General features: G+C 39.1%; 1 protein-coding gene across 1 annotated transcript in view; it reads right to left on the bottom strand.

Annotated features, from left to right (window-relative positions):
- col14a1a (collagen, type XIV, alpha 1a) overlaps positions 1–23,223 on the bottom strand; it is a 123,352-nt gene that overhangs the window by 29,913 nt on the left and 70,216 nt on the right. The window contains exons 28-36 of the mRNA XM_041045335.1: positions 19,169–19,312; positions 18,659–18,823; positions 18,370–18,408; positions 18,080–18,218; positions 15,734–15,876; positions 14,316–14,425; positions 7,243–7,401; positions 4,919–4,996; positions 4,209–4,295 (exon numbers count right to left, since the gene is read on the bottom strand). Of these exons, the coding sequence (XP_040901269.1) occupies positions 4,209–4,295; positions 4,919–4,996; positions 7,243–7,401; positions 14,316–14,425; positions 15,734–15,876; positions 18,080–18,218; positions 18,370–18,408; positions 18,659–18,823; positions 19,169–19,312 (1,064 nt within the window). The remainder of the gene's footprint in view (positions 1–4,208; positions 4,296–4,918; positions 4,997–7,242; positions 7,402–14,315; positions 14,426–15,733; positions 15,877–18,079; positions 18,219–18,369; positions 18,409–18,658; positions 18,824–19,168; positions 19,313–23,223) is intronic.

Here is a 23,223-nt window from a genome sequence, read left to right as displayed (position 1 = left end):
CAGTCCTAATGGAAGAAATGTGTATCTTCTCTATTAATTATTAACATGAACTTATCGAGCAGCTAAATATGGATGTTTGTGAGGTCTGGTCCCACTTATGCCAACACCCTCACTGTTAAAGAATAGGTTCTCATTTTTTAAGCCTGCCTTGATGTACATTGAAAGAGTTATTGGTCACTATAATGACTCCCCCTGGTTATACTGGCCATGAAGTGATCCATTCCGCTGCAAAAGCTTAAAGGACAAAATCCACAGTCCTTGCTCTGTGCAAAAATGAGCAATCAAAGAAAACCCCCAAAAAACTCTGATCAGCCACAACATTAAAACCACCTGCCTAATATTTTAAAGAATAGGTTCTTTGTGTATGAAAGACCCATGGTCGTGCATGACCCTGTCATCGATCACTGGTTGTCCTTCTTTGGATCACTTTTGGTAGGTACTGACCACTGCATACCACAAACATCTCATAAGACCTGTTGTTGTGGAGATGCTCTTACCAAGTCCCCTGTGCATCACAAGAAATCAAATCCTTATGATTACCCATTTTTTCCTGCCTCCAACACATCAACTTAAAGAACTGACTGCTCACCTGCTACCTAATATACTCCACCCCTTAAAAGGTACCATTGTAACAAGATAATCAATGTTATTCACTTCTGCTGTCAGTGGTTTCAATGTCATGGCTGATCGGTGTAAAGCTTCAGCAGCCTGAGTTTGAAAAATCAAGTGGGTATTTTCGAAGGTTACAGTCTCTTTTGTGCAAAATTCACTCTTCTTATTTCCCTGGACAGTTTCCTTGTGATGTCTGGTAGATGGACCAAGGACTGTTGCTGGGTCACAAAGTCACTATTCTGAATGCTGAAGCCTTTGTCTGAATTGAAATGCATTTTTGAACAGACAGCAGACTATGACTACTTTTGTCCCCTATCAACACCCATCAACAGTGTAGTGGTGCTAAGAAAGGAAAGAGGAAGAAGAATTACAGCAACCATTTACTCTTTCAACTGCATAAGGTATGTGAGAATTGAAAAGGGTAGGCTTTTAAAAAGCAGAAAGTGTCCTTTAAAATCTCCTTTTGGCAGCAAAGACACAATTAAATTTCAGCAAAGGAATGGAAAAACTATTCTTTTGAATAAAATGCAACAATCATGCCTTTGTAATTTCATGTTAGAAAAAAAACATGTCTTTCAAAATGATTGATTATGTTTTCAATTTAGCAATTTGTCTTTGTGAGTACTTTTTTAATAGATTTTTGCAAACAATGTGTGCCCATGACTTGTTGGAGGCAGGGCAAAACCTGCGGAAAAACTGAAATTAGCCTCCAACACCAGCAGTACAAATAACTGTGTTTGGATTTTTCATGGGCTTTTAATGGCAATGGAAAAAAATTACACAGTTATTATCATTTAACTGAGCAATTTGATGCCAAAGGCAAATTTACATTTTTTAAACAATGCCTGGATCTCAAACAGCATGGGCACAATTCAATTTTTCACAAAAAGGGATAGTGGGCCGAGCATGTCTTGTTTTCCTTAATGTCAGATTGATTGCCGACTGATGTTCGGTATCGAGCTGAGTCTGTGCCAAATCAGACGGCACAGATTGCAATTCAGTCGGGGCAATCAATATTATCTCAAACATGACTCAAAGATTTAGAAAACTGAAGAGGCCTGCTGCTGTGCAAGGCAGGAAAACATATACATCTGAGAGTGAAAACAAACATGGAAATTACTCTTAGGAAGAAAAGCACAACATTGTTTTGAATGATTACTTCCACCAGTCTACATGGTGGAGATCAAAATAGAGTCGTGTCTATGTTCATATACTGTAGAGAAAAGTACATATTCTATTCGATATGAAAACTTTGTAAAATAATAATGTTTTATAGCAATTTCATCTTTAATTTTACGATCAGATGGCAAATACTATAGTTTTTTAATCCTTTACGATAATGATTCACCCTCCATCTCACTTTGCCCTCCAGTTGTTTTTTCATGGCAGCATTCTGTGTGTTTAGACGCTGCATCAGACATCCCCCCAGATCCAAGTATTTATTTAGCTTTATTCACACTCCTTGCCTTATCGCAGAGAGCGAAGTCTCAGCAGCACAACAACAAATTCTGCACACATCCATTGTTTACAGTGAAACTCTTCTGCTTTCACAGTCTGTTAGGATTTTGAAAGTTTTCCTGTCTGTAGGAAGCTTTTCTTCCACGGGGGGATACAATTCACTTTTTGTGTTAACAACCATTATATTGTTTTAACAAGGGGAATGGCACTGCCTTTTCATCCTTCCTCAAAACCCCACTGACTGTAGCATGCAGTTTTAGCACAAAAGTGGCTATGATTTTGTCATTAAACCATTCATCTACGCCCATATGCTGCAGTTAAAATGGGATTTAAGAAGCCTATTCAATGCCGGAGAGAGATGCAGACACAGACAGAGAGACAGACGGAGGCACAGAGAGGCATAAAATGAGTGAGAGAGAGAAGAGCCTCAGGCATTGGGATAAAGTGGAGGCAAAAGGATAAAAAATACAGAGAAAAAGAGGAGGGGAAGGACAATGAAAAGCGATACAGCGATGCTGCTATAGATCTCTACTTTGGAGAGAGAGCAACAGAGTGAAAGTGAGAAAAGGAGAAAAGAGATGGAGGCGACAGAAGTGAATGCAGTAAACATTAGAAAAACACAAAAAACAACGAAATTGTGTAAAAAAAATATATGTGTAAAAAGTTCACCAGTCTCTTTTTTTCTGATAATAAAAGTAAAGATAAGAGAATGAGTTCAAATTTCATTACAGTGTCTTCAACGTATGCTCAATTACCACACAATTGTTGAATCAACCTCCAACTTAACCTGCATTAAAAATAACTTAAATTTTGGTAGAATATTTTCCATGGCTTAGCCATTTGCCTGCAGTATATGCTGAGGCCATGAGAATGAAACGTTGAAACCAAGAGACATAAACAAAGAGATGTAGAAAAGCAGAAGGGAGGGCTGTGGCCTGTGGATATAACCCTGCAGATGAGTGAGGGGATCTGGATCATCGGACAGGGATGAAACCTGTGGGGACTGTAATCGGCTGTGATGAATTGAATTGCCATATAATTACTTTCTCAAACCATACTGGTGCTGATCCTCACCCCTCCCCTGCCCTCAGCCCCAAAGGATGGAGACAAAGAGAGAGAATTTAAGAAAGGAGAGAAAGTAGGAGAAAAAGAAAGCGATATGGAGATGGGAGAGAGAAAAGAAAGAGAAAAGAAAAGAAAGAAAAGACCAAGTGGGGAGAAAAACAAAGAGAAACAGAAGAGAGGATGTAGACAAAAAGTCTCAGGCTGTAAATGAGCTCATTTACTTGCTCTCATCTCTCAGCCTCTATCAGGTTTTACCTGCTACTGCGTGACAGGAATTCTGCTTCTCTACAAGCTCATCCGTCTTTCTCTAACACATTGTCACCCTGATCAAAACACCTAGAGATTTGAAACCTGTTTCATTAACAGGTGGGATTCCAAAAAAATAACAGCTTTAAGAGAAACTTATGTTAACTGATCAGTGTATAGATGATTTATAGATGTGCATCAACTGATAAATGCACTCGCATTGTACTCATTTGACAGTGGTGGTCAGGAATGGTTTGACCACTGCCATTAAGTCTTGTGTCTGTCAATATTTTTTTTTTTTTTGCAAACCAGTGAGGCCTCCGACTGCCCTCAAGGGACAACAAAGTACTTTGAATTGAAAAGAATTGAACTGTCTTTCTGAACATTGAATAGTAAGTTTCACAGCAGGAAATTAACCTTTTTTCACAGCCACCGGAGAAGCTGTTTGACTTTGAAATTTACTAGCAGTCTCCATTACTGAGAGTCTGAACACTTTTTTCTGGAATAGATACAAACTTTTTCCAGACAGTCAGAGTGAATGAGTGAATAACTGACATAACAGGAGAAGTGAAAATGCAAATGAAAAAGCCTGTCAACAAATGCACTGAGGTGTAAATAAATGACAGTATAGAAACGGGCTGGGGGGTTGGGGGGGATGCAAAGTCAAGAAGAAAGACATAAAAATTTTCACATAGGCCTCTGGAAAGTCAGGGACAAGGACTTGAAGAGACGTCATACTAGACCGAGCAAAAGAGTCTGAATGATTCATTAATTGAGTAATTAATTGAAATAATAAATAACTCAGTGAAGACACAGTGCTCTCTTACAGGGGGTCCAGAAGGTCCTGGGGGTCCTTTGCTATCCTGGGAGCAGGTACAGGCATGAGGCATGGGAGGGCACTGCTCCTCAACTCTCTGAAGACACACACACACACACACACACACACACACACACACACACACACACACACACACACACACACACACACACACACACACACACACACACACACACACACACAAAATTCACAGATTGAGTGTGCAGTTGACTTGGTCTCTAGTCAGGCCAGACATGAGCAGCATTGTTTACAACTTCTCCTACACTGCAACTGCTTATACTTCATTTAGTTAGAATTATGCATGAGTTCACTGGTTTGTATTATACTGGGGGTGTTTCTATCTTACTGGGCCCCTCATGTATGTGAGGTGAACAAAAAATTTGAAACATTAGAAACAACTTCCAGTATATACGGTAATTTAATCCAATACATCACTACCTCTAATTACAGTCTAAAAATTACCACAAAGAAAAAAAACACACAAACTTATCACTGTAATTATCTAAGGCTGTAAAACTCAGTGTTAAACCACTGAGCACTCAGAGAGGAGAGGTAGAAAATTATGTATTAAAGTGAGTGTGAGCGTGTGTGTGTAAGTGTGTGTGTGTGTGTGTGTGTGTGTGTGTGTGTGTGTGTGTGTGTGTGTGAGCGCAAGAGAGAGAGATAGAGAGAGAGTATATGCATGTGTTAGTTTCTTACCAATGCTGGCAGCTCACAACACTTATCTCTGCTGGCCCAAGATGTACTGCAGATGATGTCAAACATCTGGAGCTGGAACTGTAAACACACACAGACACACACACACACACACACACACACACAAACGAGCGCGCACACACACGCATGAGTACACTTGCACTTCCACTGATTTCTGAAATTACAATATTATCAGTTAGCAAATGATTTCAAAATGCATAAGTGAAAGAGAGGCAACATCAGAAATGGAATCTTAACCACAGTATTTTGTAATGATGTGTTTTTGTGGTTGATAAGAAACAAGACGAAGAAAATACATAGATGCAGTCTGGGCGATCGCTTTAACAAATAAAATGAATGTTCTGATGTTCTGGAGGCTCCTCTAGTCTTAAACTATAGACCAGGCTTTAAATTAGGTCATGGGCTCGTGTCTGATTCATTTCTAAAGTTTAGAATCAAGAGGGAAGAAGGTGCCTGCTGACATGTACTGTTTATTTTATTAGAAGGGTGGTGTCTAGGATCTGCACTTCTAACCATCCAGACACCAGACATCCCCCTTTACCTTCAACAAAGATCTATATCAAACTTAATACACGGACATATCACAGACATGACTTAAACTATGGAAAACTCCCTCTTAAACTAAATGACTGTGAAACTGTTTTATCAAGGAATTTTAAATACAGACAGACACGAACACGTGATTACAGACTTGGATGAGATTCTGTCGGCTAGTGGAAAACTGTCCGACAAGTGTTTGTTTTTCTCTCTGCTACTGTTTCATTTACACAGTCATGATCTGTATTGCTTCATGTGAATTGGGGAATCTGCTGCATGGAAATGTTGTACCTGGTCTGGTCATGTTTAATTTGTACTTGAGGTTTACATAGTGTTCTATGGATTATCTTGAGTACAGATAGTGCCCCTGAAATCCTGAAGTACAGTAACTGGATCATTCTTTAGTAAAGCAAACTTGATTTAGAGATCCCAGGATCAGTTAAAGGTGCTCAGTGTGCTTTGTCCCCACATCTATTTCAAATGTCAAATTTTAAATATCACAAATTGTTCAATTTATTGGGAAATGCATGACACTAAATGGAAATGTTCTTAATTCCTGAAGAGTAAAGGCCTGCCTTGCAGTCCATGTGAAACAGTCTTATCCTTGTAATTATAGGTCTTTTATTACAGCACCACATGGGATCTTTGACTTAAATGAGCAGAGCACTTTCAGTCAAACTGGAACTAACATGGAGACCCAACAGATAGAGACTTCCTGTGAACAGTTTGTGGTTTTGACCCAGATTCATAGAAATGCTGGGCTGGCTGATTGAAACCTTGAGGAACAAATGTCCTGATTGTCATAATATGGTTTAATCTATACAGGCTGAGGTACTCATCATCTGACAATACACAGCTTCACTGTCACTATGAATGAGAAAGACACTCCCAAATTATGAAATGTTGCTTATTGTAGAGCCTAAACCAACAACAACAGAGAAAAAGTTTTAACTTACACACATCACTTCTAGCTGATCTGAAGTACAGACAGTAAAATAGTTTACTGTGATTTGTATAATGGTTAGATGCCACATTACTTTCTACAAAGATCTCATCTCTTCCAATCAATAACCATTCACTTCACCGGCCAGTAACGGACAATCTGTCGGTAAGTGGAGAAAATGTCACATTTTCCTTATTTTCCTTTTGAACAACCTCTTCATGCAGCATTTTCTAGAGGAGAATTTTCTTTGGAGCACGTCAGAGGTATACATTTTTTTTTCAAGAGACTGTTCTCCTTTATGGGTAGAGCACAGCTAACAAAGCACATGTAAAGCACTTTGTACATTTCCACTTGCAATAAATAAAATGAACTCCAACTGAGTAAAAGAAATGGTTTTAGATATTTTGGCATTTTAAAGACCATAATGATTCACACACACCTTTGCAGAAAGACAATTGCAATCAATGAACAAGGGACAATTGTAACAGCTAGGTGATTATCACTTGATTAAAGCAGAGTTTCATTTAATCTGTCTTTAACTGTGGTGTATATCAGGCAGCCAGACCTGCTGTGGTAGAAAATATGAAAAACAAATGTTTTTCACAAATCTGTGTAACAGGTTGGGAAATAAATTCTAAATAAATTCTAACTTGAAAATTTGGTCAACTTCTTGATTTTGCAGACCCTCCCGCATTCTGCTGTTCTGATAATCACTCTATACTTCTGGAGGACGCTGGTCAAATTTTCATGACCACAGGGAACCCTAAGCATACAGGCATGAATTGTACTACACAATAATACAGACAAGACAAGAATTCATACTGACTGGAGCAGAGCTCTCCTGTGCGCCTCTGTGCTGAAACATCCTTCCGAGGATCTCCACTCCGTCGGTAGTGATGTTACCAGCTGCACTGACGGATTTCTCCCCAACCACGGAGCAATCCAACACCACCTTCACAGACGTCTTACTGATGGTTACATGGAGCTGTATGGGAGACAGAGAATAGGGTGCATTAGAAATAGTTTGAAGTATTTTCCAAAACACTGAGAAATCTATCACCTGTGTTCTCTCCCAGAAATCTTGAGATTATTATAAAATTTCAGTGGGATACAAACAGGTTGTCCACTTTATTTTGTCAAGTAGTTTATCTCAATAGTCAACATTGATTAGTCTATATAATTACCATCGCTGCCTTAAATAGATAAACACAAACAACTGACAAGATGGAGTCAATAAAATACAGTTAAAAGGAGCATTTTCAGAGATCCTGCATCTCTGATCAGCCAGAATAGTAAACTTAAGGCCCTGTTCACACCTTGGATTAACATGCATCTCAGGTGATCCAATCACAAGTGGACAACTCCAAATATAGGAGTGAATGCACCCAAAACGCATTGAGGACACATTTGAGATCTGATAACACAGACCATATTTGGCCAAGGAATATATCCTGTCTACACTGTTTTGATTTCCCCTTCTTCTTTTAATGTCCGGCAGACTGGGCACAGGAAGTGCACTGCTGCCTCCCACCAGTTAAAAACAACAAAGCATTGGTCTGAAATGCTGTACATGTTTAGTTGCATATAGAGAGTGGGTGTGAGATCCGATCACAGCTGGTCATTAGAGACTCACGTGGAGACGTCAGGTGTGAACTGAGGTACTAAGGGCTTGCCACTTGTGATTGGATCACCTGAGGGGGCCTAAGCCTGTCTCTTGTGTGTATGTGCACCAGCAGCAACTGGCCACCTATTTACCGACTAATCGCAGAGACAATGAGTTTCTTGTGTATGCGGATTTGAAAAAAAAAATAAACACATGCTAAAAGCATCTAAGCTCACAAATTAACCTGTCCAGTCAGAGTGCCTGTGAGCTCAAACCGCCTCCTTAGAGGAAACCACTGCCAGTGCCATGAACCGTGAAATTCAACTAGTCACATGTTTAATGAGCAGAGAGGGCTGCATCCTGGTGAGGGACTGTTATAAACTAGACCATCAGCACCTGCATGTTTCATCATTATGGAAAGTTTTCTATCACACTTCTGCTGTTTCATGCACTCAGTAAAAATACACACACACATACGCACACTGTAACTCATAGGAGCACAGACACACGTGTGCAGCACATACACCTCAACACACACAAACACAAAGTAACAAGGTGCAGTTAATGTGGAGTTAGACAAAGTTCATATTCGAGTGTCAGCGCCCATTCCTCTGCTGACGTCTGGACGACTGCTTCGTAATGACTTTCTGTTCACGTCCTCCATTCTGCACACTTCCCTGGGCATGATGCGTGTGCGCGTTTGTGTGCATGTGTTGTGTTATCTAGGTTGTGTTATGTTTTTGTGATATAAAAGATGATGAAAACCTCTAAGGTGCAGACATTTTGCTGGTATTTTGTGGCATTTAATGGTTTCAGTTAAGGTTAGCATTAGTGTTTAGGGAATCAATATAGGGCAATTAAATGTCTTAGGTACATTAATGTATATGTTTCTTTGTGTGTGTGTGTGTGTGTGTGTGTGTGTGTGTGTGTGTGTGTGTGTGTGTGTGTGTGTGTGTGTGTGTGTGTGTGTGTGTGTGTGTGTGTGTGTGTGTGTGTGAATGTTATGGATGCCATTCTTTCTCCTTCAGGCTGGCTGGTTCCTCCATTTACTCCAGCAGTGACTCAGACATATTTTTAGTCTGGAGGAAGTTTATTCTTGAAAATTGACAATTTAAACCATTACTCTGTTCTTATACTTCAGCTATACAAAATCCTGGCAGGAGCAGGGGTCCAAAAGATGCTGTTTATTTTCAAGGAATTCTAACATTTGCTAACATTTGGGGTTGTACAGTAAAATACTCTCTTTACTCTCTTTACTGTATTGATCCTATATTGAGGGGAGTATCCAGTGCAGATCAAAGGTTAAATTGTGTAGAGTAACCCAGAGTCTGACAGGAGACAAGTCTCAAAACTGAGAGTTGGGATCAGATTTAGCACAACGACAAAGAAAAAACAAACAAAAACAAAAGCACTGACCACAAGAACTGATGATGAAATACAAGAAATATAAGCAGCATGATATTTTTCTCTCTGTGCTTATGTTGGTAGGTCAAATGGCTGGTTGCAGTCTACAGGACCTATCCACAGCTAATACTACTGCCAGCACAAGATGAATTAGCCTCTCTCTCCCTCTATTTCCCTCGCGCACATACACAGATAAACAGACTTTCACAGTCCAGTATTTCCTAATGCTACTGCTGTCTTTCAAAACAGCACAATCTCTCTGTAATATAAAGCATTTGTTTGCATTTCTCTGTCAGATGGTTTTATTTTTCCTCCTCCATGAGAATTCTTTTGTCTTATCCTCTTTCATACAAGACAAATTACTTTTTATTTCATAAACCACTGACAGTGCGACATTTATTTTGTCATGCTGCACTTGTGACTTTTACAGCAAAAAACAGTGAGCTATCAGCTTAACGCTAAGTCCAAATACTAGAAATGTCAAAAGAAAGCAAAATGAAAAAAAGAAAAAAAAAATCACAAAAGTTCAGACTTTTTAAAATAAGAGTTTTATGCCTTTGGTATAATTATTGCTCGAGTTTTTAAAATCAAAGCAAATATCAGAATTTATTAAGGACCCCCATCTCAACAACAAAGTATTGAAGAAGAGGAGAGAAAAGGAGTGAGGGAAGATGAAAATAAGGGAGGACCGAGCTAAATTTCTCACCTCTTGGTGACTTTGAAATGCAAAATGAAGCAGTGATACTGTAATGGAACTGGAAAATTGGCTCGCGGACAAACACACAAATGCCTAAATTGTTATGGCAGTTTTTAAACATGCTGTGTGAGATAATGTGGTGAAGTAGATGAGGCTATCAGCCTTTCTGCTGACTCAGCTGTCTCTGACCTGCACTTAAATTTGTGCATGTGCAGGCTCGCTTATGCATGCTTGAATGTGTGTAAGCATGTGTGCATGCAGTGTGATTTTGAACAGCTGCTTGCAGAACTTGTAAGATTTTTTTCTGTATGCACACATACTGTACATTTGAGTATTTACATGCATGCGTATACAGCATGCATGTATGCATATGCACTTTCGCTTTGCCTTTGTGTGTACATTATGTTTTTTCCCTAATCCTGTATTTGTGGTGTTTGAACAACTGACATTAAAAAGCTGCTTTCACCATGACGACACTTCAGTGATAATCCACACAAACTGCTCATTTAACTCTACAGTAAAGCTCCTACAGTTCAGTCTCTGGTGTCATTTTAAATCCAGAGATGACCACACCTCAGGCACAGATGTATTGTTATATGTGGGGGAAAAAAAGGAGATTAATAAACAAAAGTTTTATTACAGCTGGAGACCGGTGGCTGGTGTTTAATGACTAACTTGGCAACGGTCACATGGATTTTTTTAAGCGGTGGTCTCGACAGAATGTTAGATCGACATCTCTGTTCTCGATATTTGTGGAAACAATTTCAGTGAATTATAAACAAATGTCTTCTGAGGAAAAAAGAAACATCTGCAGCGTTGACAGAGAACTCAAAGGTAATGACTTGACTTTTGAAGTTTCTGATAAAAGAATTTCTTTTTAAGACATTCACAATGTGTTGAAAAAGAAAAGCAGACGAGTTTTTGATGCAGTTTCACCTGGTTTTAAAATGTAACCGATGTCTTAATACACCATAATGTTCAGCTTGACTGTGTTCTCTCCATTTACACCTAGTACTTCCATATTTTTTCATGCTCTCCTTGAAAACAAAACCTATTTTCTATCTGGGATCCTAATCCAGATAAAGATGTGGGCCTACAGTTTAAAAGAACTTGCTTTATACAAACCCTTAAGAGCTTTAAATATTCCAAACTACTAGATATTAAGGCACAACTAAATTCCCCAATCTATTTTCACTTGACTGTGTTGAGATTTTTGCCTCTGTCTGGATTAATCATCAAGTTGTTTATCATCAGGACAACAAATCCAAGCAGCAAATTACTTTATCAGCCACATATCACACCATCTCAGCTCCAGTCATCCCAAATCTGTCCTTCCAGCAGACACATTTATTTCTAGTTGCTGCTTTTGTTTTTTTCTCCGTCATTATTTGTTCATCTTTCCAAAAAGCTGCCAACGTTTATGGAAACAGCTTTATAATAATCATTTTATGGATGAATTAACCAACAGTAGATTTTGAATTTCACTGTGAAATATTGTGGATTACTCTAAAGCAAAAGCTGAAAAAGCACTGGAGCAAATTTCCAGAGTGTAAATTTTTACAGCATGCAAGGACAGCTTTAAGTGCTCGCGAACATTTTTAATGTGAGGCATTTAATCATTTGGGAGGTACAAAAAAAGTACTCATACAGTTCTGGAGTTTAATATGGCCCTAAGCAATCGGTGAGTTATACTGAAGGGTACTTTGACTTCTCCTCTCTATGTCTACATGTCTTTCTGTTTGTCTCTGTATTTTTCTGCTATATTTCTCTTTGTGTCTGAAACTCTCTGTCATATCCTTTTCTTCCTTTGCTGTTCTTCCCTCCTCCTCCTCCTCCTCTGTTTTTTGTGTTTGTGTGTGTGTGTGTGTGCTTCACTGAGCAGTGACAGATCCTGCTGGGTATCCCTGCTTTCACACAAGGTGTCTTCATATGGTAATCCCTTTATAACGGACGCACAGACATGCACACCCACACAGACACTCCTCTTATTCACTTGTCATCCTGTCTAAATGCAGACGAACACTTCCTCTGGCCAGGCAGTCTTCTGCATCTGTTCCCTCTCTCAACACTGTCATGTTCTCCAACAGACATACAGAAAACTAGAGACCATGAGTACTCAGTATTCATGGGTCAGATCATACCCATCTTCAAACCCGGCCTTCATGTTGAGCTCAACTGCATACCTGTACAGTTTTGTGAGTATATGTTGCACAGTTGTGATACGATATCGAACTGACAAAATCTGTCCACAGACTGACAAATAAACACCTGCAAAACAGCTCAAAACCACCTATGTGGCAGTTCCTGCTGTAGTAGGAGCAGCAGGTGTCTCTGGGACCACATTTCACTTTGATCACACACAGACTCAAAAGGTGAAAACAGTAACAACCACACTAGTAACAATGGAGAAGACAAAAAGCACTGACAATGATGGACAGCTACTCCATGACATTTAGAGAACTGAGATGAAGACAGAGAGCTGGTGGGTTGGTGTTGGCTGGTTTTCAGCAGAAATCCACAGAGAGTTCTACACACACACACAAAAAGTCTGTAAAGACTTTGTTTGGACTCCATTAGTTTTTAAGTTATGTTTCCATCCATTTGTCAAGCCACTCTTTTAAAATCTAACAAAACAATATATGCAAATGTCCATTTCCATTAGCCCTGCCGAACTGAATATTCCTCCTGAGCAGTGTAGCTTTTTCAAAGTACACATTGGTGAAGACAAAGGAATTGATTATCATTCGGCAAGTTGTTATTATTACTCTGTGTCCGCTAATGTCGTTGAGATTTCATGCCAAAGTGTTTTGCAATGTGAGTTAGTCATTCACTGGGCCTTTTGGGTACAAACCAATGTCATTATTTACTCGGTAGAGGCATTTGCATCACTATTTATTCCATAATTTCTTTTTTTTTTCCCACAGAACACTTTCTCGTCTCAAGTGAGCAGAAAATTGTCTTTCACTGAGGGAATGTCATCAAAATTTGCCATTTCCATCCAGTCAGACTAATTTGATCTAACATAATTTACATAAAAAATATTTGAACAAAATCCCGCTGATTGAGGGAAATATGAAATGTCTTTGTCAGAGAATTGGTTGAAAGGACACACTAATATCGTCTCTGGTGACCCAGTATGAGGTCACTGGTGAATACAAACAACAACAGAATCACTGAAACTACCATCGAAGATAGATATGCATAAAATGATGCAGAAACAAACATTTTCATTTGACATCTTTTTTAATAAATATGTTTTGACCATGTGTTTGTTGCTCTCATTTTTACGGCAGTGAAAACCTGGTATATGTCTAAATCTCAAATATACTTTATTGGAGATATTACATTTTTGTGGTGTCACTGAATGAAAGTTTGACAAAAGTGCTACCATGACCTTTAAGTAATCAATTGATAATTGATTTTATAATGAATTATTTATGGTATAAAATGTCAAAAACACTACGTGTCCACTATAATTTATTATGAGAGACCACACAGAGGCGTTAAAGGGTGCAGTTTCACTCCCACTCTGCATAACCTACTAGTTTAAAAAAAGGGGGTCTAGAGAGGATAGCAGAGAGTGGGAGAGAGGGACAGAAGAGGGAGGAAGGCTATATCATCACCTGCGCACACACTCCACAACAGTGTTGACAGGTCAAGAGAAAAATTCCAGCCCAAGAGTCACTGGAAAAACACCCAACAGGCTCCACAACTTAAAAAAACACCAAAAATACAATAGATCCTCCTTGTTTTTTTGTCTCTTTCCCAGTGGTATGCTGGCAAGCTTCCTGCTCCCTCTGTCCCCTTCTGCTCTGCAGAGTTTCAGTGCAACAGATCTGAATATTCATCTGAAAAGCTACAATCTAAAACTGCAAATGAGGGCTTGTCAGTGTCAAACTGTTATGTGCTGTAAATGTAGTCATTGCGGTGCTGGTGGTGGGGTGGGAAACACTCTATGAGAAGGCTAGTCATTCACCATGATTGGTGTTGAAGTGGTTCTTGTTTCTAAAGGATGCAAACAACCTAGTCGCTCAGACTGGAGACATGCACACTTTAAAACCTCTACCTATATTATAATGATATGAAACGGAAGCAAGTACATTAGCTATAAACTATAACTCTAATCAGTTTTACCATTTACCTTCCAAAGTCAACTAATCAAGTAATTTCCAACACATATATATCAAAGACTAACCTTGTGGAAGCTGCCGTGGAAGATCTTTTTGATTTCCGTTCCTTCAAAGGTAACAGTCTGGAAGTCTCCTTTGTAGTCATAGTTGAAGAACGTCAAGGTCTTTCCAGAGTCTGTCAGGGGAAAGGGACAGAGAGTATAAAAGGTTGATGTTCACGTCAAGTAGAAATCACCTTGTACACAGTTATTCTGTCTGTCTCCAGTAAAGAGCTGGTTTGTAACAACAGTGAGCCACATGTGTTGGACAACAGTAATGATAAACAATCTGATTTCTGTGCTGCTCTGCCGTTTATCTGCACAAAATTAATTTTACTAGTGGAAAAAATACTAATTTTGTCAGATGTTCTTTCTACCTGAAAAATGTAAAAGATTGCGTTTCATATGTGATACAGACATGAAATCCCTGTCTTATTTTTATTTTTACTTTTTGACCAAGCACTGAATGCAACCATCAGAGGGCAAGAACACAATCCCCTCCTCTCCTTTATTCTAATAATGTACACAATATTAGTGGCAATGGGAATTATGAGTTTGAAACACGTCAGTGAAAACTAAGCACAGAGACTATTACATTATCAGTTGAGATAGAGAAGTTGATCTCTGCTGTTGATTCCCAAAAACTTGGTGCAGATGTTTGTTATTTTATGGTTACTGTTGGGGTAAGAATGGTTGCACAAATGCTTAAAGTACTGTGAGCTTATTTCAAACCTCTGGAGCAATTTAACGAGTGTGCCAACATCTATGCTTCCTTCCTTTTGCTTTAGCCCATGAAACATTTTTTAGTGTTAGGGATTCTTCTGACGTGGATGTTTTTAGAACTCTCAGGTACAGTAAGACACACTGCATAAACTGAAAACCAAAATACGATCCAATTTTTTCCACTCCTTTTCTTGCTGCTTAAGCTGTGTCAGGTTCCTCCAGCTCCTCCTGGGGTTCCCAAGATCATCAAGAACAGCTGGTAATATAATCTCCGCAGCAGGTTAGGGGTCTGCCCCGGGTATCCTCCAAGTCAGTGCTGTCCAAAGCACCTCTAAAGGTTTGACGCCTGGGGTGAGTTCACATAATGTGCAGAGTTCCTGTGACATTGCTTATCATAGTCTGACACAAACTGCAACTGCACCACGGTCAATCTTATGACACCATTATTACTATCCTCATCCCATCTGTTTCAGGGCTTTAAAAAAAAACTGGCTGGTTATGCCAAAGGTGTAATTAGATGGTTCTCTCAAGTCTCCCTTCTAAAATCTGCTGAATTATGCATTCTCTAGATTCATTTGCAAGAGTTGGGGAAGCAGGAACTGCAGCACAAATCTGTGCTGTTCTGAGTGTGTACTTGTCAAACCATGATGTGTTATGACGCAGGTGAAAAGAATAAAAATAAAAAAGATAAAGCAGCAAAAACACAAGTTATTCAAACTCACTGTCCAGAATTAGTCCCACCAATGGCTTGTTGTCTCTGTTGAGGATTTCCCACAATGCAAAGGGCTCCTGCGGGGTCTCCGGAAGTAGGCGTAGCATCATTGAAATGGTATAGTCAGAGGGTAAACCCTCGGGGTGAAGGTACCTGGTACACACACACACACACACACACACACACACACACACACACACACACAGATAGCAAGCTTAGCTGTACCCTACAGACATATATCTACTAGGTATCTCTTTCAAAGTGCCATTGTCTCTTTTCAGCTGACGTGAAGCTTTTAGAGTTCTTTCGCTGCCTCAGTCTTTGAGTGCCAGCCACTTTCTGATCAGTAAGCCTAGGCCCCCTTTTTTTGTGCAGTTGCCTCCAAGCACTTCAGGTTCAAATCATCTTAGCTTCAACTTTTCAGAGCACTCATCAATGGCACTTTTCACAAACTGAACAATCACAGAACACGAAGCTCTATAAAGGAAGCCGATAAAAACCAAGAAAAAGCTCCTAGAGTGACAACATCACAGAAGGAGAGACATTACAGGTGAACAACTGAAGGCACTGAATGCCCCTGTTAAGTTTTTGTATGCATGGGTTTTATATTTGAATATTCCCCCTGTGGTATAGTGCTGAGTAAACCTTGATGCTCCCAACCAGCATTTTGCAATTATCTCTGAGAATGTTTTTAAATCATTTTCATTTCCAGCTCCTGTAAATGCTGTGATACCTGTTAATCACCAGTGGCCATAGTCTAAATCAGCTATTTGAAACCCAATTGAAATTTACAAGGTGAACTTTTAATGAAACTGGAAGATATGACCTTAACATTTTTTAAAATCTTTTTCAACACTTTTTCAGCACAGTCTAATCAAACTAGATGTTATTGTAGCTCCCACAGGTGCTTTGTGGTGGTTTTTTGTTGCTCTGTTACTGTAGACCTTGTCAGTTGTTGGTGAAATGTTTTTAAGGGTGACACCGGAGATACAGTTTTTACAGGTTGTGATTATTTAGTGGAAAAAACATGTCATGATTCAGCTTTGTTGGCCTGAAAAAGAATGATCTGAAATTGGCAATTTGCTTTTCATTTTAATTGGCAGTAGGAATGACAGGGATTAGTGGAAACTGCATGTTTAATATATTACTGCAATAATCTGCTTTCCCCTAGTGCTTTTATTAAATTTCCTTTTATTGCAAAAATGCCATGATTTGCCATAAAAGTTTTGAAAGTGATGAGAGGCTTTCTAAAAGCAAAAATGCTCAAGTTTTAAAATGAGCAATCTAATGGGTGCATACACCGTATTTACATTAATTCATCAGATAAATAAGTGTCATTTAGAGTCTAGCTACCACATGTAGAAATACAGTCTTGCTTCAATATTATTTTCATATTGAAAAGGAATTAAACCCAAAATGTACAAATCCTACAATCTTCAAGATCACTATTTGTGGTTGCTGGTAGTGGGGACACATGCTGTTAGTGTAATGTGGAAAATAGCATAATAACACAGCCCAAGCGTTATGGGTGGGTCTTGAACTCTTTTTTGCTGAAAGATAATCCAAACAAAGATAAATGGGAAAATCTTTGACATGTTAGCTTTCATTTTAGCTCCCTGGTAGTTTGTTCTCAGCCAGAAAGTCAAGTCATTTTCTTTGGCAGGACTGTTGAATAGCTCTGTGGTCCTGTGGTGTTTAAGTCCTGCTGTCCACTGACAGTGACCACTACCCAAGTCCAAGAGCAGAAGGAAGGGTCACTGAGAAAGCAAACACTGATGGACAAACAGTGGAATATGACCAAAACAACTCTCTGTAGCACAGAGGAAACTCTGAATCTTAGTAGTGGAATTAATTACACAACACAACTTTTTAATTTTTACATCTTTTTACTTGGCACTAGTTCTGGCTATGATTGTGTCTGTTCTATTAAACGTGTGTGAAGACAACTGTTTGTGTGACACTGAACCATTGCATTTATAACTTTGTGTATTTATAATGTGTGTATTGTTCTCAGGTGTCTCTTGCAAATGAGACCTTGATCACATCGACACTTGAACAAACAAAACTGTCGCTGAACAAACTTCCAGCTTTCTCTGCTATCACTTATTTATATGCAAATATAGCCGATCACACTGCACAGGTAGATCTGTATTTTTTGCATATGCTGTCAGGTGAGTTTTTTCTGTTTTAAAACTGAGTTTTTTTCAACTTTACTGTCATAGAATTTATATTTTGTCTGCCTCACTCAAAGAAATGGTCAGATGATGACTATGATGCACAGTTTTATTTTTTGTCAACTAAAACAGAAGTGCATTTTCACATTTCTCCATCACACTGTGGAGGTGGAGTTACTCACTTTGTGGGCTGAGACACCAGAGCGTCACGGTGTAACCTGTAACAAGGGAAGCTGTTGAATGACCCTGGCTCCAGAGAAACTCCAGGTATGATGCTGTACTCCTTCTCTACCAGGCCAAACTTCTCCATCATACGGAAACCTGCAAGAGACAGCTCATCATCATCAGTACCTTCATCGTCATTATGTTATTGCCATCATCATCATTAGCTCTCCATCCAGGGGTTTGACACAGTGCATGCTCTTGTGAGACCGTATTACTGTCAGTTTTTCCTATAATTTGCACGTCTTACCTGCCAATGTGTTACCACTCATCAAAACAGACGGACAAGCTGAAAGACAGAAAAGAATCTGTTAGTTCCTCCACAATATTTGAAATTCCTAAACATCAAATAAATCCTTCTTTCCTTCCCTTTTCTCCTTCAGTCATTTTCTATTTCTCTCCACTAACAAGAGTCCCTTTTCGATCTTCTCTCTGCGTCTTTCACTCTGTCTGCATCTCCATCTGACTTTCTGACAAACTCTTTTTCCTCCTGGTCTCTAACCCTCCCTCTGATTTACACAAGAGGTGGTGTTACTCACTGGCAGTGGCAGCCTCACAGACAAAGGTAATGAGCTGTTCTTCTATTTTCTTGACAGCATCCAAATCGTCCACAAAAAAGACATGTCTGTCGCTGGGCTTGCTGGCGATGTTCACCAGCTCTCCGTAGTCCGCATCCGCAAAGCCAATGGCAAAGATGATGTAGCCTGAGAATGGAATTAAACAAGAGGCTTCGTTACAGGTTTAAAGTCAGTGGAAAAGAGTAAATAGCCGAATGGAGCACATTGTTAGAGTCATGGATTTCAGATGACAGAAGAGTCTGATAGCCTGTAACTATAAAATGTGGCATACGGTTCATAGACCTTCCAAAAACTTGGAGGTTGAATGCAGTTCTTCCATCTTGCCTGTACTGTACCAACACACACAACTTACCTTATCAAACCAATCACATACTGTACATCCAGTGTCAATAAATCAAAATTACTAGATTTTTCCAGGACTTCAACAAACCACCACTGATTTCATTTGTCTTTGCTCTGTTAAATTCTCACCCTCCATTTGCATCTCCTTGGACACTTTGTTGACATCATCTTGTGAACGACCATCAGTGAGGACAACCAGGACCTTAGGGACGCCCCTTCTGGCTCCAGCCTCTGGAGTGAAAATGGACTCTTTCACATGTTTGATGGCCCGACCTGATGTAGGGCAAAAAGAAGACACTCGATTTAGAATAACCATATCAATGGGTGCCGTTTTTGGGTCGGTGTTTAGTCCAAACACCCCTTTATACTAACAGAAGTTAGGTGTATTTTTCTTCTATCTTGCTAATCTTAGGTTTCCTTTCATTTCTGTAAAACTTAGAAATGGAGGATGGCTGTTTTTCTTGAATTGCATCAAAGTCACACTTGTATTGGCTGACTGTTTCAAATATATATCACAATCATTGACCACCACAAGTATGGCCCTTTGCTTAGACCCTCTTCACACCACTCTCACTGTAGTAAAATCTTCTGATATGATGTCTCATTTTTCATTGGTGCATTTCATTGGTTTTGGAACAGAGGAATGTTTCAGTCAGTATATTTTTTCCCAAGTGAGGCTGGATGTGGAAAAATGCCCAACAGACCCAAGTTATTGGAAGCATGAATGAGCTCATTACCAATCTAAAAAATGTCCCCTTCCCCACCTGCTACATGGAGGTGAATGCTTAAGACCTTTGCTACAATTTTAATGTACTTTCTAATTAAAAACATGTATTATTTATTCTTCCACTGACAGTGATAAAATACATAATTGAACCCATAATTATTACATGACAATGAGTGACCTAAATTCCCCTGAAACCAGATTTTGACTGTGTGCCCATTAGCATTTAAAACATATAAGAAAACAGAAAATGTCTTGTTTATTTTAAAGGAATCTAAACACGGAGACATGAGGAAAACAAAGATTGAAATGTCACAATCCAGTCTGTAAAAAAAACACAAAATTAGATGAACTTTTCACAGTGTGCAGGTCACCAACTAATGGACTTAATCAGTCAATAAAATCTGTCCAGACAGCTTTAAAAGGTTTCAAGACCCACCCACAAGAAGCAACCGAGCTGGTGTCAGTGCACATTTGTCAGTGGATTTCATGATGCCTTATGTGTATCACTGTGTTTCAGGCTCCTAAAGTAAAATAATAATAATTTAAAACAGCGAGTATACTGGCAAAGTGAACATTATGTTCATCTATACTGCATTTTTTACATTATATTTTTGTTACATATTTTATGGCCTCCAGAGAGCTCTTCTGCTGATGACAAGTGACATCAACCTGACCTCTGAACAGATAAAGGATGGTCGTTACTGTACAAAGTTCGAGGTATAGTCATTTAACATAACAGGAAAACCTGACTTGCAATGTGTCCTTCATGACTTTAGTTGCTCTAAATTGCTAAAGACTTCATACAAACATATATATGCAACAACATGTATGTAAATAGCCGTTTTGTGCTTGCACATCAATAAGCACAGTGTCCTGATCGTCATCACACACAGGTAGGTCATTTCGATTTAATGCCAACATTTGCATACTGTCCATCGTGATTTGCATTAATAGTTCATATAGCTCATCTACTCATCTCCACCTGACCTTTCCATAATTACGTGGACAATGGGTGCCATTAGTGCTCTCAGCTCCTTCTGTCCTTTTACATTTTATCCTTTAACTCTTCTTGTTTTGTCAAGAGTGTGTCATAGTTATTAAGAGACGAGCATCAGCGAACTTTGTTTCAAAAACAAAACCATATGAAGCAGTAAATGGCCCACAAGTTGACTAACCACTTATTGTCCTGTAGAGTGTGTGGTGCAAACAGTTCTATGTGTATGGTGTCCCTGTCTCCCAGTTTTTAACCAAACCACAACCCTTAAACCACATCTTTGTTCCTCCTCCTGCTGTTTTCTTATTATTTTTTTTTTTATCACTGAGCTGTCAGTGATGACAAATGACAGAGTGCTTGGCCTGTAAAGTGTTGTGTTGTCAGATATGTGCCAGTGATACATCTGTTTCCACACTGTCCTCTGATCACGCTGGGCGAGACTGGAATTGCAGCAGCTAGCCAGGCATGAAGTGAGACACAGGACAGAGCAGAGGAGGGTTGGAGATGAGGAGGAGGAGGAGCAGGTGGTGGAGGCAGGTAAGAGGCCACAAAGACAGTGGGGGGAAAAGGTGAGAAAGAGGTAGAGAAAAAAAAGAGAAAGATGACAGCATGAAAAGAGGATGGGAGAAAATGAAGACAACACAAACATGTCAGTGGATGCTGGGTTGAAAAGCCTGTCATCAATCAGCAATCCATCACTTTGCGTGTGTGAAGTAATCCATGTCAGTTTGGATTTGGCCTCCTGTCTGGCAACAGTTTACCAGTTTTCTTGCTGTCACTGAAGAGGGAAACAATATGCGAGTATAAAAATAGCTGAAATCCTTTCTCCAGTTTTAGCATCCAAAGCCTTGGTGCAATATAATGAAGTAGGAGACTTTTTCTCCCTGTTCTTTTGTGGCTGCAGGTGAAATCTGTATGACAAGCAAGAGGCAGTAATATTCTCTCTACATGATTTTGAACAGGGAACGCTATAAAATCCTCTAATCTCTGAAAAGGTACTGTAGGTTCCTACGAATGATTTGAGAAAAAATTTGGATAATGAAATGCATTGCTGAAAATATACAACAGATCTTGAATGTTTTTTTTTTTTTAATAGTCAGTGAAACTCATTTATGGGCCATTTATACATTCATTCCTGAACTCATAAAAGACTCATAAACCTTGAAAATTGAGTGAGGGTCTCACACAACTGCATTACAGCAACTGAGGCAGGAGGAACCAGAACCACAACCAGTCTAATCTAATGTGTGAATATATTATCAAACATTTAAGAATTAAAAGTAACACTAGTTTATTATGGATCAGTTCTAACCCATATGCTACAAGTGTTTGGAGCAGTAGAAAAATTCCCAGAATTTATAAGCATATGGTGTAAATCATCTCCAATATGGAACAATAATCACCTTCTATCTGGGGGGAAACCTTGGGAGGATAAAGGTATTAGTGCTCTTTAAGATATCAGTGGGGCAAACGCTACATTAAGTTTTCAAGAACTTGTCTCTTGATGTAATATTGAAAAACAAATACTATTTTTCTTCTATTTAAGTATAAGAGTAGCTGAGGTTTTCCCTGGGGGTCAGATTTAAAGCATCACCCCATTTTGTCACAGCTCTATGATAAATTAAACTCCCAGACATATATGCTCACATCAGGAATGAAAACCAAGCATGGAGATCGATCGAAGCAGGGGCAACACTTAGACTGGGATGTAATATGGGATTTTTTTTTTTTGTTTAGATGACTCCCACCTTTTTCTTGCAGGAAACAGAAGTGAGGTAGGCCTTAGTGAAGCTAAGAAGATTGTGGTCCAGTGTTGGAAAACTCCTCATGATATTTAAAGTATTCACTGGGTTTAGAGGTTTTTGCATTCAATATGTAATTGCCAACCTGTTGTACTGAATAAAAGGTGTATTGGTGCTGCAATAATAAAAAAAAATGTGATTAAAAAAAGTAACACTAGTTTAAGTACTGTGAGTCACACTGTGCCTGAAAGGATACACACATCCAATACACACACCTGAAAATCAAACAGACCTTTAAAATTGCCCATAAGCAGATACTGACTCACAGTTCCTCTATCTGTATGTGCTGTACAGTCAAGCAGTGCCAGGGATTAGCATGAAAATCAATCTCAAAAGACACACACACACACACACACACACACACACACACACACACACACACACATATTTATAGCCTATACACTACAGTATATATACAGGGATAAAGAGTGTTACAGCAGAAGCTACATTAAATCAATCATTCACCAAGTCAGTCAGAGGCTCACTAATGCCTTAATGAATAAATGCATAGTGAAAAGCCAAATCCCAGAATATCAGCTTCAGTACCATGAATCCTCAACATGCCCTTCCCTTCACACTCATAGGAATAGGAGAGGGTACTGACAATGGAAAAAATGACTGTAAAGTCTCAAAGAAGGCAGCATCATTTACATACTGTTTG

This window comes from Toxotes jaculatrix, chromosome 8 (assembly GCF_017976425.1).
Source record: "Toxotes jaculatrix isolate fToxJac2 chromosome 8, fToxJac2.pri, whole genome shotgun sequence".
Lineage (NCBI taxonomy): Eukaryota > Metazoa > Chordata > Actinopteri > Toxotidae > Toxotes > Toxotes jaculatrix.
Note: the sequence above shows the minus strand (reverse complement) of the source record. Positions and strands in the feature narration are given on the sequence as shown.